This window comes from Conger conger, chromosome 10 (assembly GCF_963514075.1).
Source record: "Conger conger chromosome 10, fConCon1.1, whole genome shotgun sequence".
NCBI lineage: Eukaryota > Metazoa > Chordata > Actinopteri > Anguilliformes > Congridae > Conger > Conger conger.
The window spans coordinates 16,548,821-16,569,677 of NC_083769.1; the positions used below are offsets into that span (position 1 = coordinate 16,548,821).

General features: G+C 42.4%; 1 protein-coding gene across 3 annotated transcripts in view; it reads right to left on the reverse strand.

Moving 5' to 3' along the window:
- LOC133138222 (potassium voltage-gated channel subfamily KQT member 2-like) overlaps window positions 1–20,857 on the reverse strand; it is a 63,469-nt gene that overhangs the window by 27,458 nt on the left and 15,154 nt on the right. For all 3 annotated transcript variants that reach the window (XM_061256802.1, XM_061256800.1, XM_061256799.1), the window contains exons 2-8: window positions 13,662–13,752; window positions 12,293–12,419; window positions 11,472–11,647; window positions 9,492–9,617; window positions 8,404–8,514; window positions 7,726–7,821; window positions 952–1,046 (exon numbers count right to left, since the gene is read on the reverse strand). In XM_061256802.1, the coding sequence (XP_061112786.1) occupies window positions 952–1,046; window positions 7,726–7,821; window positions 8,404–8,514; window positions 9,492–9,617; window positions 11,472–11,647; window positions 12,293–12,419; window positions 13,662–13,752 (822 nt within the window). The remainder of the gene's footprint in view (window positions 1–951; window positions 1,047–7,725; window positions 7,822–8,403; window positions 8,515–9,491; window positions 9,618–11,471; window positions 11,648–12,292; window positions 12,420–13,661; window positions 13,753–20,857) is intronic.

Sequence of the window (20,857 nt, forward strand, 5' to 3'; positions counted from 1 at the left end):
TTTCTTAAAAGTCTTATTGGCTGCCGTGACTATCGTTTGCATCCTTAGTCTGCCCCACTTTCTCGCCAAGAGCAATGATTTTCTCCTCTCTCGTTGGCAGAATGACACTCAATTCCTCAAATGAAAAATAACGCTTATACCTCACAATCAGGGGGGAGAGAGATGAAAAAAAGATGACAAATGAGTAAAGTTTGCTGAAAAATTATTGTTATTCAGAGTTACGGGCATGGATACTTTCTTTGGCCAACGAGGCGATGGAGCATCAGGGTTTTTACAGTGGTCCTGTGACAGACCCCTGCAATATTATTGTCGTTTTACCCTGGGAAAAACAAAAATGGCTGCGTCCCTCAAAATCCAGGGTCCAGGCCCCAATCCTTCCTTCCTCTCTACCAACCGTCCCATCTACCTTTCTACCAGACATTTACTAGGGAGTCTGAGGCTTTCAAAATGGATGGAGCCCCTGTACTTCCATGTGCTCGATAACTTACTGATGGAACCTGGTCTTAGTCCTTTGCTAAAGTGATCAATGTCTTATGGATTACACAAGGTAGTGACACAAAAAGTACAGCAGAATATTTGGTCACTCCACCCAACGTGGGCTTCATGAGACCCAAGTCGTTTTTGGTGTCGATTTGGAGTGATAAAAATCTGGATCATTTCCTGCACTTGGCGTTATGTCCTTGAATTGCTCCCTCAGAATTGTGCTGCCACAGCAGTCCTTACCCCAGTTTCATTCCCAGTTTCCTCCACAAACCCGTCCTCAATTATTTAGACATACATGACATAAATCTTTGCAGCAAAAAGGCTTACAAAAACACAAGGGTCCAAATTCTGTTCTAACCAAAAGAAGAAATGGTCAAGAAGAATTTATCACACAAACCGCACATATTATTACATTATAAAAATGCAGTAATTCATTTGAATTCATCAAAGGAAAGGTGCATTGTTTACCTGTACATGGGCACTGACACAGTTCGCTCGTAGTAATCCCAGGTGGACAGGAGGTCCGTCCGCGTGAGGTTAGTGGCATAAAACCTCCATGCAGCCTGGGTAAAAAGAAACACAACACACTCCATCAGCGACAATGTCCCTCCAGGCAGACATAACTGAAAGGGGCACACAATATGCTTTAGGTTGAGTTGGTGAATTAAAAGCATTGAGGACTGACCGTTTCAGAAAGCGTTACAGTATACAGATATCTAATTGCCCTAAAAGCATATTACATAAACGCTATGAGTAATAAGCAGGGCGGCAATGGGAATTATAGCACTCTGTCACCATTTATTTTACACTGAGCATTTTCCTGCATTGTCATATCATTAATAAACGTACATTTAGCAAACACTTTTATCGAGGGCAACTTACTGAGATTACGTATTTACATACAACCAAATCAAATGGCATATTATATTACTGAAGTGAGTTAAGTTAAGTTCAGTTCAGTTGAGTAGCCAGTCCAGCGTATGAAGCTTGTATTTTCAGGATTTCTAATCCTCATTAAGAGATTCAAATGCTGCGCTGCAGTTCATTTGAGCTGACGCAGAATGGCCCTATAGCAGTGCCACTATGTATGTGAATATTTACCCTCACATGAATGGTAAATCGTTGGCATTTATATAGCGCCTTTATCCAAAGCACTGTATAATTGATGCTTTTCATTCACCCATTCATACACACACCGACTGCCAGACGACTGCTCTTACCGCCTGTCACCTCATATGGGACTTTGTTGTGTATATCAAACACACCATTTTTCAGTCCTAAGCAGTGTTCTTTTCTTTTTTAATTACTGATTATATGCATAAATATTTTAGACAATTTTAGGACCACAACATATTTTTTCAACAATTCTCCACTTCATACTTAACTTACAATGACACCCTTCTACCATGTCCTTTAAAGCTTCCCACTGTCTCTGTTACTTACCCCTGCATACCCAAAGGTTTCATCATGTGACCAAACATTGTAGCTTTACTGGACAATGGAGAAGTAATGTGATACATTTTAAAATAAATGTGATTGGTGAGATGTTTCCAACTTTTATAATCTACTGTTTTTCCTTGTGTCATTTACACACGACAAAGTCTCATAGAGGGTTAAACTTTAATCTTCACCTTGAAATCAATAGAGCTTTGCAGCAAAGGTTGAGAAGGGTTGAAAGTCAAAATTCATGCATAGGTTTTTAAAGACAAAATCAAAAACATCATAGGAATCTCACTGGCTTCTACTCTTCGACTGGGAGCGTTCTAGGAAAGGGTGTTAGGGAATCAGGTTTCTTCAGAATCCATTAAATTAATGTGACTGGTCGAGTTGGAGACCAGAAAAATGTAACCCAATCAGATGCCCCTGTGACCTTGCTCTTTGACGAGAAAATCAATACACTTCTGGGGACCTGTGACGGCCACATTTATCTCAAGTTTCACTACGATCTGTTTAATGAGCCACTTTAGACCACTCCTGTATAAAAACCATGGATGGGTGGATTTGCAGAAAGGAAAAAAGAGAACCTAATAATTTAGATCCAACGTACAATTAAGAAATAATAACGAACAGTCGTAATTAACAGGATAGCTCAATCACAGCCTCCCAAATCCTGACATGACTTAGTCATAACATAATATACATTCAGCGCAAATATTGCAAATATCACCTGGACATTAATTGAATGGTTAAAAATAATAATAATTCAAAAATAATAATTCTAAATTAAATCGGCTTTCATGATATTGTCTTTGCAATTTCGTAGTCTGGGAAAGTGACAGGCCTAGCTTGCTACACAGCGAGTGTGAATGAGAGTGGCGCACACGTGTTCTCAGCTACAATTACTTTGTCCGTCTGGCTATTAGCTTTGGGTTTAAGTGGAAATGCATCCATAGACCAGGGGACAGTACCACAAAGCAGAATTAGCTACTGAGTTAGCCGAACTCTTAACTCTGGAACAGCTTTCCAATGAGACTCACGTGTACTGCATAGCTTCACGTCGTAGCCTATTTTCCTCCACGCGAAACTGAAAACAAATATGCCAAAAGAGGCTCTCTGTACCATTTGTCATTTTTGGTTGTAACTGCATGTTCTTTTCTTTTTGTTAATATCCATCTTGAGATATTGCCAGCGAGCTTAGACTGTGTGCCTTGTTGATGTTTTTGACTGAAGAGCGTGTTAATTAGGACCAATCAAACTGCGATACGGGGTAACGTGCGTATGAGAGGAGAAGCGGCAGCGAGAGACAATGAGCAGAGATGTCTAAGCAGCAGAGAATGCCAGAGGTAATTGTTGGATAATATTCAAAATCGACCGTTTAATGTTTACATGGAAAAATCTATACTTATGTTATTTTCCTTTACAATGCGGCACATCGTCGCAACATGTAGACAAAGGGTCAAAATGTTGTGCTGTGCAACGTGAATGCCGACTCTTGGCAGTAGGATTTCGTCTTAACTTTTCCCAAATGGTCGCTTATCGTAACAATACGCAACCACAAGAGCTTTGGTTTTCTCAAATCGGTTGATGGTGACGCCTTGTTGGTACCATCCCCATCGTTACAAATGGCTCTGATTAATAGATACCACAGCCTGTGAGAGTAGCTCCTTAGAAAGGGAACATCATGGGCTTTGATTTGCAGCTGCCAGGATGATGCGTGGTACACCCACGCACACGGCTTACAGGTGAGTGCCACATAGAGGCATCAGGATGAAGCACCAATGAGTCACAGATGAGTCAACTCCGTTTTTAACAGCCGCTGTTCGTTAGGAAAATAGTCAAAAAATAAAATTAAATCTGTCATTTTTTATGCTTGTGGCTTTTGTAAAGAGGCTGACAGCTTTGTCATTGAAGTTACGAGCCAGTCCTTTTCCACACTGAAGATACTTTTCTGAAAATAGTGTTTTGTCGATGCCCATGTCAAATGCCCTGTGTGCATGTCAGGAACCAATCATGAGTTTTGGGCTCTCAAAAACAGTATTACAAAAACTGGGCTGCTACAAAAACCTTGCTACTGATCATTTATGACAGCTCAGCCAGCTGAGGGAGGTTGAGGTAAGATACTGTCATATGCTTGCTTTTTTCAATATGTGAAAGATTTTCATGATAATATGCATGTGAGTACATAGTATGTCTTACAATACACATTTATTTCTTCATGGTGTCTGTTTGCGGGGGTGTGTGTGTGTGTGTGAGAGAGAGAGAGAGAATGTGTGTGTGTGTGTGTGTGTGTGTGTGTGTGCAAGCATGTGTGTTTACAGGATTGTGTTCAGCCCAGCACTAAAAGGCACTACATTATGTTACATTGGATATAATGAGGAGCTGCTTTTATCCCGAGCAACTTACAATGTAAGAGAACATAAGTGCATCGACCTGATTTCTATGAGCAATAGTGCAATACCTGACAAACAATATTCCCAGAGGACGCAGTATATACACTGGGCTCCAGAATGCTTGGCACCCTTAATAAAAATGGAGAAAAAAGGCTGCATATAATAAACAACATGGATAATGATCAATATTTTATCTTCAAAAATACAGAAAAACTATATATATTTATTTCAATACATCCCCCCCTGCCATCAATGTTTTTTATTTAGTAATCTCATTCTGAAAACCCAGGTACCGAAATTTTCAGCATGCCTAACAATTATTGCAGATAAAGTCAAACAAAGTGAAATTGGCAATACAATTTTACTTTAGTTAATCTCTGTCTGAAATAACTATATTGTGTCATTCCATCACTAGAGTATAAACAAGAGGTAACAAGCTTTCTAAATCCTTTTGTCAACCATCAGCTTGGGAAAAGCCAAGAACTGTCCATTCAGAAGACACAGATGGTAATTGACCATCACAAGTCAGGTAATAGTTATAAAAATAAAAAAAAATGGTTAAACATATGTCTTAGCCCTATAAGGGATATAAAAAAGGTGTGCCAGGAACTTGGCAGGAAGAGGACGCAAGTGCATATTATCCCCATGGATGGTATGGAAGATGATTAGGTCACAGTGGTCACAGTTTAAGAATGGCAGAGATTGGTTGTGTCTTGGGGTCACCAAGTCTAAAAAAAAACATACCAACAATCTCTTTGGAAGGGTGGCACAAAGACAGCCCTTACTGAGCACAATAAAAAAGAAGGATCTTGAGTTTGCCAAACCTCATTGGAATTATGACTGGAAGAGAGTGCTATGGTCAGATGAGACCAAAATTGAACATTTTGCCCGTACACACCATCAACATATTTGGCCGCAAAATTGAATGCAAATGGCTCATGGCTACTGTCAAATATGTCTGTGGGTCATTGATGTTTTCGATTTAAGATCAATGGCACAATTAATTCAACGAAGTACTAGGAAATCTCGACAGAAAATCTGTTTGCCTCTGCTAGGAAGCTGAGTCATGGTCGTAAGCAGATTGTCCAGCAGGATAATTACTCCAACTATACACTTCCCGAGCACTTTATTAAGAACTTTTCTACTTTATTACACTACTTATTCATGCGATTAATGAATCAGCCAATTGTGTGGCAGCAGTGCAATGCATACAATCTTGTAGATACAGTCAGGTCCATAAATATTGGGACATCGACACAATTCTCATCTTTTTGGCTCTATACACCACCACAATGGATTTGAAATGAAACAAACAAGATGTGCTAACTGCAGACTTTCAGCTTTAATTTGAGGGTATTTACATCCAAATCAGGTGAACGGTGTAGGAATTACAACAGTTTCTATATGTGCCTCCCACTTTTTAAGGGACCAAAAGTAATGGGACAAACTAACAATCATAAATAAAACTTTCACTTTTTAATACTTGGTTGCAAATCCTTTGCAGTCAATTACAGCATGAAGTCTGGAACACATAGACATCACCAGACACTGGGTTTCATCCCTGGTGATGCTCTGCCAGGCCTCTACTGCAACTGTCTTCAGTTCCTGCTTGTTCTTGGGGCATTTCCCCTTCAGTTTTGTCTTCAGCAAGTGAAATGCATGTTCAATCGGATTCAGGTTAGGTGATTGACTTGGCCATTGCATAACATTCCACTTCTTTGCCTTAAAAAACTCTTTGGTTGCTTTCGCAGTATGCTTCGGGTCATTGTCCATCTGCACTGTGAAGCACCGTCCAATGAGTTCTGAAGCATTTGGCTGAATATGAGCAGATAATACTGCCCGAAACACTTCAGAATTCATCCTGCTGCTTTTGTCAGCAGTCACATCAATAAATACAAGGGAACCAGTTCCATTGGCAGCCATACATGCCCACGCCATGACACTACCACCACCATGCTTCACTGATGAGGTGGTATGTTTTGGATCATGAGCAGTTCCTTTCCTTCTCCATACTCTTCTCTTCCCATCATTCTGGTATAAGTTGATCTTTGTCTCATCTGTCCATAGGATGTTGTTCCAGAACTGTAAAGGCTTTTTTAGATGTTGTTTGGCAAACTCTAATCTGGTCTTCCTGTTTTTGAGGCTCACCAATGGTTTACATCTTGTGGTGAACCCTCTGTATTCACTCTGGTGAAGTCTTCTCTTGACTGTTGACTTTGACACACATACACCTACCTCCTGGAGAGTGTTCTTGATCTGGCCAACTGTTGTGAAGGGGTTTTTCTTCACCAGGGAAAGAATTCTTCTGTCATCCACCACAGTTGTTTTCCGTGGTCTTCCGGGTCTTTTGGTGTTGCTGAGCTCACCGGTGCATTCTTTCTTTTTAAGAATGTTCCAAACAGTTGATTTGGCCACACCTAATGTTTTTGCTATCTCTCTGATGGGTTTGTTTTGATTTTTCAGCCTAATGATTGCTTGCTTCACTGATAGTGACAGCTCTTTGGATCTCATATTGAGAGCTGACAGCAACAGATTCCAAATGCAAATAGCACACTTGAAATTAACTCTAGACCTTTTATCTGCTCCTTGTAAATGAGATAATGAGGGAATAACACACACCTGGCCATGGAACAGCTGAGCACCCTAACCCTAACCCTAACCCTAACCCATTGTCCCATTTGGTCCCTTAAAAAGTGGGAGGCACATATACATTTTACATTTTGACATTTTAGTCATTTGGCAGACGCTTTTAATCCAAAGCGACTTACAAGTGCAAAGGTTCTACCATAAGTCAGAGCATCACATCCAGAAACTAGCAAAATACACAGGAAATGCTGTTCTAAACATAGTTGTCATCAGAAGTGCATTTTTTTTTTTTTTTTTTTTTTTTTTTGGGGGGGGGGGGGGGTTAGACAAGGATAGGGATATCAGAAAGGAGGGGCAGGGGAAATCAGGAGGGAGGACTAGGGTAGAGTTTGAAAAGGTGGGTTTTGAGTCTGCGTCGAAATAGGGGGAGGGATTCTGCTGTTCTGACAGAGGTAGGCAAGTCATTCCACCACTGAGGAACCAGAACGGAAAACAGGCGTGAACGTGCAGCTCGAACACACAACACATAACTCTTAAGTGGATAGAAATCTAAAAAACAAGTCAAATAAATACCTAATAAAGTGAGTGTACATCAAATGGTTAAGTAAAAAAACGCTATATAAATGCAGTCCATGTGTATGAACAGGGATTCAGCTGAATCAAACAACCAATCAGATTATTACTGTGCTGTCATTACCTGGATCAGACAGCCAATCAGAGCAGTACTGTGCAGTCTTTACCTGGATCAGACAGCCAATCAGAGCAGTACTGTGCAGTCTTTACCTGGATCAGACAGCCAATCAGAGCAGTACTGTGCAGTCTTTACCTGGATCAAGCCAGCAGCTGGGTTGCGGCGCTTCTCAAAGTGTTTTTGCCGGTGTTGCTCTTGCACCTTGAGGGCAAACCCAGAGCCCAGGATTCCCTGTGAAAGAGGAATAACAAGGCTGTGGAACAGTAACGTCACAGCAGCACCACCCAATCAATTCGTGCCAATTTATCTTTTACATTACATTTACATTAGTGGCATTTGGCAGGTGCTTTTATCCAAAGCGACTTACAGTTGATTAGACTAAGCAAGAGACAATCCTCCCCTGGAGCAATGTAGGGTTAAGGGCCTTGCTCAAGGGCCCAACAGATGCACTGATCTTATCGTGGCTACACCGGGGATCGAACCACCGAGATGACGCTGTAGTCCATCCCATCTTATATTTAGACAATGAGCACACTTACACCACAATTACAGTAGATAAATATAAACTGATATTTTATGAAGACCAACATTGTTTTTTCTATATTGAATTACTTCCAAGAGACTTTCCTATCCACAAGCACAATTCCCTTTGAATGAATTAGGAGTAATGAAGGCAGAGGGTAGCTTGCCCAGGACTGCTGTGGCTACCATGTGCTGTCAATCACTGACACATTTGACAAATTAAAATGCTTTTGCTGGGTGACAAAGCCTGGCTGTCCCTTCTCTATCCAAATCAAACGTCCCCCTTCTTACCGCCGGGAGCGCAAAGAACGACACGCCAATGAGAGTGAAGGTTGCCGCGAGGAGTCGCCCATTCCACGTGATGGGATATTTATCCCCATACCCTATCGTAGTCAGAGTGATCTGAGAGAGAGAGAGAGAGAGAGAGAGAGAGAGAGAGAGGGGGGAGAGAAAGAGGGAGAGAGACAGAGGGGCAGAGAGAGAGAGATAATTCATATTGTAATAGTTCCTAAATAATTGAATATTTTTAGTGATCCATCACAGTTGAGGAAGCACAGATCTATTAAGCCCCACTATGAAACATTTTGCCCTAATATATTCTCTTTATGAGAGGTTATGAATTCAGAGTTCAGAATCACTCTGTTCAGTACTGTAGAGAGAGATTGGACAATAATCACATTACTGAAATACTAATCACTGTGTTCAGTACTGTGGGGAGAGAAGGGACAATAATCACATTACTGAAATACTAATCACTGTGTTCAGTACTGTGGGGAGAGATGGGACAATAATCACATTACTGAAATACTAATCACTGTGTTCAGTACTGTGGAGAGTGAATGGTCTCTAATCACATTACTGAAATACTAATCACTGTGTTCAGTACTGTAGAGAGAGATGGGACAATAATCACATTACCGAAATACTAATCACTGTGTTCAGTACTGAACAGAGAGATCGGACAATAATCGCATTACTGAAATAATAATCACTGTGTTCAGTACTATAGAGAGAGATGGGACAATAATCACATTACTGAAATAGTAATCACTGTGTTCAGTACTGTAGAGAGAGATGGGACAATAATCACATTACTGAAATATTAATCACTGTGTTCAGTACTGTGGAGAGTGAATGGTCTCTAATCACATTACTGAAAAACTAGTCACTTTGTTCAATACTGTGGAGAGAGAAGGGACAGTAAACATATTACTGAAATACTAATCACTGTGTTCAGTACTGTAGAGAGTAATCAAATTATGTTGTGTGCTGTAGTCATATGGTCACATTAGTTATGGGCAAAAACACTCTATTGTGTGATCTCTACATCACAGAACTAAAAATAACCAAATGAGTCATTGATGGAGAGAGAGGCTTACCAATCCCCACCACAGTGCGTCTGCATAGGTTGCAAACTCCTGATTGTCTTCTTTCTCAGCCAGATAAACCAGGAAGGATGCCAGGATCAGGCACAGAAAACCGATGTACCAGGCTGTTATCAGCTCCTGTGTGGAATTTTAAAAAAACAGTGTCGTCAGAATCTTTCGCACCAACATATACGTTCACAGCTTTTGGAGCCTCATATGATTTTTAGGGAAAGCTGCAAGACACGTCACAGGGTGCATCGTCCATTGACTGCGTGTGAGAAGTAAACTGACACGTTACCCGACCACTATCAGACACACATCTCTGCTCAATTTCAAAATTCACAATTCCAGGGCACGGAAATATTACTCCATCTTGCGCTGCTCCAACAAGCTAACACACCCATGAGCAAATTTTCCAGTTCAGGCCTCAAAGTGTAGAGAGCAATGGTATTTGCAGCTGCCAGTCCTGGAGATGTCATGGTGAAATGAGAAGAACTTCCTTCAAACTTCCCACTTTATACAGCCTCTACTGTTACAGAGCATTGCTGGTCATGTATAGCACTGTCCATGACAAAAGTATTCCATGAAAAATAAGTAATTATGGTCTGATGCTGAACAATGTGTTTTTTTACAAATGTATTTTTATTCCTACTATATAACCTTGCAGTATTTATCAAAAACTCTTATCCAAGGTAACCTTCACATTATATATTTAGGACCTTTCATATTATATTTACAAACATATGGTTGAATATTAATAGCAGCATAATCTTTGTAGTTGCTGTGCAAGCAGATGTTCCCAGCTTGTGATGACATTATGCTATGGAATGGGATCTATAAGGCTGACTGGCTTCAGAGCACTGTTACTGTAAGTTGGGAATACACCAAGGAAACCATCAGCCAGCAACAGCAGGGAGCCGAGCTGTCGGTACCTTCAGCAATTTGTGTCGCAAATTGGAGGGGGAAGAGATGGCAGATTTGGATCATCACCAGTTTTGCATGTAAGAAATTGGTAACTTCTCTGATACAGCGGCAGAACATAAACTACAGAGACTGTATCTTGGTTGAGGAGCGGCTCATGATAACTTTGTGATTCTTGGGTAAAGGTAAATAAACATTTGTCAAGCTGGGGAAGTAGCCAGTGAAATGTTTACTGCAACGATGTAAAGAAATAATCAATGAGCAGGATATGCCTCTTCACCCACGTCCAAACTATTATGGCACGCTGATTGGCTTGAAGGGCCGACCGACAGGGTCCCGATTCATTTTTGTATCAGGACCAAACACCTTCTGCAAGGGCTGACCACAGCTGAGGACACAGCTGAGGTCACGAACACGAGGCAGACTGTACCCCAATGCTCAACCCCTCACTGTTGCCTGGGTGTATTCCTGGGTGTAAGTCAGGCTTCTGAGCACTGTTAGACTATAGTCGGGCTTCTGAGCACTGGTAGACTACAGTATTGCTTCTGAAGATTGTTAGACTACAGTCGAGCTCCTGAGCGCTGTTAGACTACTGTATTGCTTCTGAGCACTGTTAAACTACAGATGGCTTCTCAGATATAGTGAGAGCATCATAGTATATACACTGTAGTGCAGTGTGATGTAATGGGAGCTTTGTGGTACAAGCACTGTGGAGCAGTGTGATATAGTTAGAGCATCGCCATAACTGTCCACAAAGTTCCCACATCTAATCCAATCATACTGGATATTTACAGAAGAAGTTCAGTCAAAGCACCTTTGCTCAAGGGTCTGGGAGCTGAGCTTAGGTACCTGGAGATAGAAGCCCAATGATCTAGCCATTATACTGCACTGCCACCCAAAAATAATATCCAAAAATGTGAATGTAAATTTGAGAGTGATTTGTTTGTTTTTACTGCTTGTGTACATTCCCCAATGGAGTCACATGAGCTCTTTCAGAGTTGAATTAAAACCAGACATTATAAATCAAACAGTGCATTAGCATGGCCCCGGAGCAGTGGCTTGGAGGGTCACCTTGCTGTGCGCGTAGACCACCGATCCCAGAAGCTTCCAGGTCCCGCCCCGCCGGTCCATCCGGATCATCCGCAGGATCTGCAGGAAGCGCAAGCTCCGGATGGCGGAGGTTGCGAAGACATTCCCCTGGGTTCCCGCCGCCAGGACCGAGATGGAGGCTATCAGCACCATGATGTCTGCGGGGGAGGAGCAGAAAGCCATTTTAGCATCTCTGGGAGAAGGAACTCAAGAGTGGCCGAAATCTTTCACGAAGCTGAGGCGTCTTGTGTGACGTTTTGAGGCCGCAGGGAGATTACTTCACTAATTTCCCAGGAGGGTACGAAACACCAACGCCTTCAGCGGAACACCACCAAGAGACTCAGTACATTGCTTTGTGGGTGTTAGTGGAGATGAATTGTAGGCTATTAAACGGCCTGTTTCATGTGTTTCATTACCTGCACCTTTCGTGTTCAATCACCCAGTCATGTGGTTACTGGCATGCATACTCTGATATTACTGCACTTCGGTATTTCTGAAGGTAACCCTGTTGTTTTCCATTGAAATGCGATGTCATCTTCTATACCGCATTGTGACAGAAATCTCATAAGACGCCTGGCAACATTCCCTTCCACTAGGTCTGATTTACATCAAATCTATGTAGAGATGCGCCGATATTCCTCTGATATAGCTCAGCTCAGTGGATGGCTGTCTTACAACATCAGTGAACCTGCACAGATACGATGCAGATGCCACCCAGGACAACATGGCCGCCGTCTCCCAGCCCCGGAGGGCAGCCGTGGCATGGGATGTGGTGGGCGGGGAGCATACGGTGTCTTCCTCACCGATCACACAGAAGGGTTTGCGGGCGAACTTCAGCCTTCCCCTCCATCCGCGATAGCGACAGCAGCATCCCGCGGCCCAGAGCCTCACGATGTACTCCACCCCAAATACCACGATGGTCACGATTTCCTACACAGACAGGGGGCAGGAGACCACACAGCTCATAGCCCACTTCTCTTTGTTGCATTTTTATACATACATTTTTGCTCCAAGCTGGTGTTAACAGTACAGCTCTTCTCTGGCATCCATAGGCTGTAACACAATATCTCACTGTGTTTCAAACAAGTATAATAGAGCTTGTCAGTCTGAGATAAGGACAACTCGTACTGTATATAGGTTTGTATTGCAGTGTTGAGCAATGCTGGGAAAACAGGGCTTCCCTGGAACTTCAGACTGCGGATGGGATCAGCATTAACTTTTAAAATTAAACAATTAAATTTTTTAATTTTTTTTCCAATCATAGTTTGGAAGTTCATCACTAAAATGAACTTGCTGAAATGAGTTTATGAAGGAAAAGCATAAAAGTTGCATTTTCGTGTAAGTCAAGACACCTTGATTGAATACAGTCTGTCTTCAGTGGCACAGCTACAGTCAGGTAGGTTATCAGCACAGCTTTTGCCTTTATCAGGCTTGTTACAAAGTCACCATGTGGAAAGAAGCTTATGGACATAAGTTATTTATTTTACTTGACAATTAACTTTTCAAAATAACAGTCCATCAGCATGCTTTGTCCTTGCCCATTCATCCCACACCACTGTGGCCTCATCTGGCATATATTGGCCAGCCGTATAAGGACGAACTGTAAATCTGTGCTGTGGATAGATTATATGGCCTGATTTAGCTGTGGTTTAGAGGGCAGTTCATAAGGGCATACAGTAAAGACATAAGGAGGTTTGATGATAAAAACAGGCCAGTCAGCCCATTAAGGGACAATGTCTTGCCTAGTGTGCACTGTGGGTGTCTGCAACCCGAGTCCCACAGAGCCACAGGATCAGCTGCTTTTACTTTTCACTAGAACATCAGAAACCAGTTCAGACCGGGCCAGTAGGGCCTGTGTACTAAGCAGCTTTCATTGATCAATTAAGTGGCAGGAAACCAGTAGACCATGTAGCTATCTCAGGCCAAGATTGAGGACCCCAGCAGGTCCTGTGGCTCTCTAGGACCAGGGTTGGGCACTTCAGCAGACCCTGCAGATATACAGGACGAGAGCTGGGGAACCCAGCAGTCCCTGTGGTTCTCTAAGGCCAGAGCTGGGAACCCCAACAGATGTGGTTCTCCATGACCGAGGCTGGAGACCCTAGTAGACTCTGCTTGACTTGAATAACAGGACCTGACTGGCCAAGGCTGCTCTTTCACACTAAAGACACATACCAGGATGTACAAGGCATCTTCTGAGCTCTTCTCATACTCCTTTATGGTGGAGAAGACAGAGAGAACCAGGCAGGAGAAGACCAAGAGAAAGCTGAAAGAAAGAAAGCACAAAGCTGTCAGGAACACCAGGGTGTATAAAAGCAGGGGTAAAACGGCATGGCTGCCGCTCAGGATGAGAGGACTTGCATGGGCTGGTCCGACTTGACCTGATGCTGCTTCATTTGCTGTTTGTCCTTCCCCATAATGCAGTGCCTACATAAGTGCTTACATGCAAACCCTCTGATTGCATAAGAGCAGTGTACTGTCGTCATCCAAATCGATCGTCAACATCAACACTCAAACGTCCACATCCACCTCCAAGGAGACAGCATCCGTAAAGGACTTTCACGTTGATAATGAATGTTTTTCGTTTAGCGATGTCTTTTGGCCTGCACAGCATACTTTTTTCTTATTAATGCATTAAAAAAATGTCATTTACTATACTCATTCTCCATCATTTTAATAATTTTTGGCATTTCAAAGGGACATTTCAAGACAGATGCTTTCCTCTTCCATAGATGTATACCTGTATTTTACACTACACACTGTAATACACTAATGTCCTTGAATTGTTCAATGGGGAATCCAAATATTTAAACGATAATTAGTAATTAATGGGTATCCAATGAGCATTTGCACTAAATACCGCCATACTGACAACTCATTTAGTAGAAAATGCAGTTAATGGAGTTTATTCCCCAAATATATATTACCTCAACATACCATTCTGACAATAAGATTTGTCAGAAATTTGAAATATGAATTTATTTTCTTTCTTTTTCAACTCTTTAAAGGCCTTAGCCAGTAATTATTTGAATGGAACCAGTTCTTATTTGGCGGATTGCACTCCTCTAAATCCGCTTGAATATGTGAAAATAAATATGTATTATTTTTTCATATACAGTCTGTCAAAATATATGAGAAGATAATAAACGAACGCTGCGGCTCCCCAATAACGATGTTGCGGCTCACACGCCGTGCTGTGTGTGCCCCTGTGAGGATGTTTCTCCTTGTTCTAGAAACACAAAGAAAAGCTGGCTGTTGTATTCTAAGATTCAGGGAGCTCAGGTCTTAGCCTCCAGGAGAGGGGGATTACAGCCGCGTATACCACTCTGCCAGCAGCAGGGCCCGCTGGGACGCTGTGGGCCTTACATGCAAGCGCAATAGATTCATCAGAATCTGCTGAGCTGAGTGCACCAGCTCTGTAACATCAACACACAACCCCCCCACCCGCCCCCAAACTCGCTCCCCATAGCTGGCTCACACCCCCAAGTTCAAAAATAGCAATGGAATCAACAAATTGTCCAAAATCAAGCGTCACAAGTCTTTCTATTTTTATTTTTTTTGAATATATTAGCTCTGCCTTTGTACCTCTCTTCAGGCTCAAATTAAGTGCCACACAGAAACCTTTTGCCGGCACGTTTAATGGCAGCCCGTTTCTGTCCACTGACAGGGATGGGAGGCTTCTCCCACTTTGTTTTTAAAAGAGGAGGAGCCTGAAACTAGCAAATTAACAGCTGAGACAGCCTATTTTGGGACTTGCCACTGGTGTATCATGGGATTGAGGAAAGGAGTAATAGAAGTGCAAAAATATGATGACTTACGTCCACTATAGAAAATGTAATCACAGTGCATCATAAAATAGGTCTTATTTTTCCTGTGGAAAGGTTATTGCAATGTCATTGCATGCTTTGTGGGTTTTTTATTTATTTGACAGTAAGCAAGATGTATTTCAGTGGGAAGCCTTGCAGACACTGAATGGGAAAATGCTCAAGGAACAGATGCAAGATAAGAAATACTTCTACTTCCTGTTTCTGGAGCATCAAGACTGGCCAGTCTATGTACCATAAAAGTGAGCAGTACCACATTCCCAAACATACAGTATGCTAAAGGAGATATAATAATGATAAATATGCACAGATACATTTGTATGAAAGGGGAGGGAGCAATTATATTCCCTTGTTCAGGAATAATTCATGAGCGCATATTGCGGAATGCGGGGGTCATTTAACTTTGTCATAAACTTTAGCCAACATATTTTTTTTTGTTCATGTTTTCGAGTGAGGTTTAAGACATTTTCAGTAGTGCTATATATGACTGGCTGGTGTTTTTTTTACTATCACTAAAAATAGGCGATGATGGTTGTTATGAATTATTCATGAACAGTCAAAATCCAACGGAAAAAGAAAACGGCCGTACACTGAGCCGAGGTCGCTGTTTTATAGGCTGTGAGGCCATTCCGTTCCGTTTCAGTGGAGAAGTACCTCCCTCCAGGCAAGGGAAGGGAAGTCAGCCCCGTTCTCTCTCAGTAGGTGCTCCTGGTCTCAGCCTCATACAACAGAGTGGAGCACATTTTCTAGCTCCTGGGCTTAGTTAACACACCCCAGGTATGCAAGCTCTGAGATGAGACGCTCGATTCACCAGCCGGCTTCTTCATTGGATCCAATGCCCAATGCCCAATGCACACTCCTTTTTTTTTTTAAATTATTTTGTTAGATTTTTCCCCATTTTCTCCCAATTTGGTAGCTAATTGCTCCCCCTTGCAAATCTATTCCAATCACCCATGTTGCCGTGGATACACCGGTGCGGCCCCGTCAATCAGTGACCCAGGAGGGTCAGGATATTAGGGAACGATACGCCTTCTACAAGCCGCATCGTCTCAAGTTGCCGCGACCGTGACTCCGAGGCGAGTGGAGTCAGGGCTCTACTGTATAAGCCCCTCCTACAGCCCCTGCCGAGCCCCTCCCCCCACCCTCAGAGCCGCTCCACGCGTGCTCGGCGTGGGACTGCAACAAACGGATGCCATTGCTTTAACAATTCTAGCAATTCATAGATAATAATAGACGCCGACCCGTCTTAAATGATTGAGGGGTTATTTCAAATAAAAACTGACAAACAGTACTTAGGTCACCAAGTGGTTTGTATCCAGGTTTTCAAGGTTTCCTTTCAATAGGAACAAGGCATGTGGATTATTTCACCCATCAATAACTTGTAGGAATCAGTGTTGCTGAAAGAAGCGGATAACATGGCCCTCCAGGACAGGGTTCTGACCCTGAGATTCCGCTAAGCTCTCTTAAAAAAAGGTGGAATTGATATCGGGCTGAGAAAGGAGGCATTAGTTGGTGAATAGTTAACAGAGATTACATACACTGCAAAATGTCTGGCTTCTTTAAACTTTTGAGGTTTGTGTTCTTATGTTTGCTAAACTCTGTGAAACAATGGATGGCCCTCAACTCTCTCTCTGTTCTCTCCCTAAGCTCCCGAGAAAATACATCCATCTCAATCTCTTTGAGGATACAAAATCTTTGTGATCAACCCCTTAGGAGACACCTGAAAATAGAGTTCTGGGTCACCCCATTTTTGGTAGTTTCCTTGTTGAGGAACACTATATTTTGCCTCCTTGCTACAGTAGGTCCAGAGCTCAAGGCTAGACAGCAGGTGGTGGAGAGCTCAGGTCTTCTCTGTGTTGACAGAAGTGCCCCTTGTCAGAGGTTGGAGGGGTTAGTTAACATTATTTACCACTGGCTGTGAAGCCTTACCATCTAGCACAGGGGAACCTGGCCTTAGCAGGCCGATGTCCAAAAATCTGCATCACCAAAATCTGGGCCAAACTCTCTCTCGGTCTCCGTGGGAGAGGAAGCCTGAAGCAGGCCAGGAGGCAGAGTATCAGTCCTGTTAATGAGAGATCTCCCTGGGCCTCTCTTTCTCTCTCTCTCTCTCTTCTTTCTCTTTCTCTCTCTCACTCGCTCTGTGTAGATGTGACTCGCACATTGTGGTCTAATCTTATGCCTTACACTTACACCCCATGCTCAAGTTAACACAGCATCTGCGCTTTCATATTTAGACATGAAGCCCTTGCACGCATTTTTTTTTGGATCTTACATTAAAGCACGTGTGCACCTTTTTTAATGTTACCTCATTTAAAACGTTTTTTTTTTTTTTTGCTTTCTTGTATCCTATGATGTTCTCATCCTTTATAAATTCTTATAGCAAACCACGTTTCATGCTGTAACTTTATAAACTGAAACCGTTTTTTCTGAACAAATCTATAGAATTTCAAGACATTAATGTCTACTATTGAAGCCTACCATCACTGTCTTACATTTAAAATATTTTTCCACATTTTCTCTCATTTTAAAAACACATTTAACCCATGTCCTACTTTCATTGCAAACTTTAGAACTTGCACTGAATTTATTTCCTGTATCCTGTCGGGCGGTGTTCTAAATGTTATGGTGAGCGATCTCAGTGTAATCACTTCATGGAACCATTTGATACAATACTGCAGTGTTCCGAAGCAGAAGATATATTTTGCTGAACACCAACCTAAAAGGGAACATTTTGTTGCCAGACCATGTTCATTGCTATGCCTTCAGACCACTGGTCGCGTTAGCCTAAAGCACAGACCAGAAAATAATTCCACAACACATGCCCGCACTGCATTGTAGCAATCATCCCAAAAAGAACAACTTGCACACCTAATGAGGGAGATCAATCATTTTTTTATTCTTTTTAGTTCTATGGGACAGGCTGTCAAGATAAGCATAAACAGTGATTAACCGTTTGCTAAATGCAGCCTACAGTCAAGAATTTGGTTCATGTTAACTGCTTATTTCGTCAGAAAGTACTTTTATTCTCAGAAACACACCCAGCACACGTATGAATCACATGGCTCCCATGAATGTGACCATGTATCTAATCCGAACTGTTCCGGTACCAACTGGCTAATTGGCTCTAGCATCTCCCAGGAATGAGAGGATTTCGGTCGGGTGGAATGTCGGCATCTCATTGAGCAGCACTGACCCCTGCTGGTTGATCGGGCACATGAAGCGTCTTCCTTTGGCTCACGTCTTTGAAAGCCTGACTTGCAAACTGCAGTGTGATTAAGACGCAGAAGCTGATAGTGTATGCTTCAAAGGAGAACACATGCTGTACTGCACTCTCCCAAATCAATAGTGCAGTTTGCAGCAGTGAGAATGGATTTAATTTAACCCTTCACCGACAAGAACCCACAACCCAGAATTTCTCTGTCATTTCCACATCTTGCAAGTTCAGTTCCATAGCCTTTGTTTCTACTTCTTTGTTCTTGGAAGGGGCATCTCAGAATGCAATACCAGTTTCTTTATGGCATGGGACATGGCTAGTCATTACTCTGTGGCTGAGTCATTTCCTTGCCTATCAGTCTACGAGTAGAATGTTCTGGAAAGAACCAGCCAGAGTGCATTAGTCAAGCTATAGCTGACTGTGAGCTACAGCAGGGACTCCCACAAAGTGCAGCCTGCCAGGGTAATCCTGCTGTACAGTCAGTCCACTCAGCAGCACACACCACCCATTACTACATTACCCAGACTGCACCACAACACAGCAGTGCCAGATACAAGACTGTGGGGCCCACCCCACACTGAAACAGTGACTTAACAGATACCAGGACATAGGCCCATCCACACATTGCTGTTGTGTTTTAACTGATACCAGACTATGGGGCTCATCCACACACTGGAACAATGCATTAACATACACCAGACTGTGGGGTGTTCAAATTTCCACATCTGAAATAACAAGTTAAGTTATATTGAGAAAATGAGCTCTGCCACTCACCTACTTGCCATATAGGATTCTGAATGTTTACATGTAACCATGCATTTACAAATAGAGGAAAAAATATTCCCACCTCCCCCTAATAACCCAAGTTCTCAGCAGTAGATGCAGACCTGAAACGTCACGATGACCTCCAAGCACAACCCTGCTGTAAAATGCCTGCTTGACCAGCTTGAAAATTGACCAAAATTGAACTGGTCATAAGCTGGTCTACCTTATTGATTCAGTAAGGGACACAACACTTCATCTTTCAATACGGGACAATCCTGTATTATAAGGGATGGGTGGCAAGGCAACTCTAGCCATGTCCGCACTATCACACAGTGGTGTTTTTCTGCCAGTGCTAAGGCTGAACTATAACACAGTGGTGTTTTTCCACTAACGCTTTGCCTGTGCTATCACAAAGTGGTGGGTTTCTGCCACCGCTAAGGCTGAACTATCACACAGTGGCCTTTTTTCCGCTAACGCTTCGCCTGTGTTATCACAAAGTGGTGGGTTTCTGCCACCGCTAAGGCTGAACTATCACACAGTGGCCTTTTTCCGCTAACGCTTCGCCTGTTTTATCATAAAGTGGTGGGTTTCTGCCAGTGCTAAGGCTGAACAATCACAGTGGTCTTTTTCCACTAACGCTTCGCCTGTGCTATCACAAAGTGGTGGGTTTCTGCCAGCTCTAAGGCTGAGCTATCACACAGTGGTGGTTTTCTGCTAGCGGTAATCCTGCATTATCACAAAGTGGTGTATTGCCGCTAACACTAAGCCTGTGCTATCACAAAGTTGTGATTCTGCTAAGTGATTGTAGTGTAGCCTAATTTAAGGTTAAGTAATCAGTCACCCCTGTCACTGAAACCATGAATAGTGTTCAGCTCTCTGTACATATGGCTAATGAGCGAATGGAGCTAATTCATCGTACACATTGTGGATGCTCTAGTACTATATGGCTTCAGTCCAGGTTCCAGCCTGCACTGTTGGCATAAAGGCTTACAGAGTAGAATTACAGAAATACGGTGTCATCAGCATTTTGCTTTTGCACAATGTAAAGGGGAAAAGTTTCAGTGTTCAGGTACTGAAGCTCTGGCATATGATACCTTTGAGTGCCTGTTTTAATCAGACTGGAAGAATACACACCAGAGCCCAGTAAGTATGAGGAGCGAGAAATAGTTAATGTGTATGCTTTGTAATGCTGTTTTCTAGTTTAATAATACCTGGTGCAGTGTCGAGGCTGATATTACTTTCAGTTATGTAGTGCTGTCAAGCAGGGACTTTTGTGTTAAACCAAAAAAGCAGACAATCCCGACAACAGAAACCTTTCAGGGGAAAAAAACACAAACCTCACAGGATATTACAGGTCAGGACGGCATATATCAGAGCGAGAGAGTACATGAGAGAGAGCGAGAGAGAGAGAGATAGATAGATAGATTCCCTCTACAGATAAAAATAAATTTTCTGATGAGTAACAGAATCACCACTGATTTCCCTTTCAGATAAAGAGAGGTACAGAACCTTTGCTGATTTCTTTTTCAGATATAGAAAGATAGAGACCTCAGTCATTTCCTTTAAAG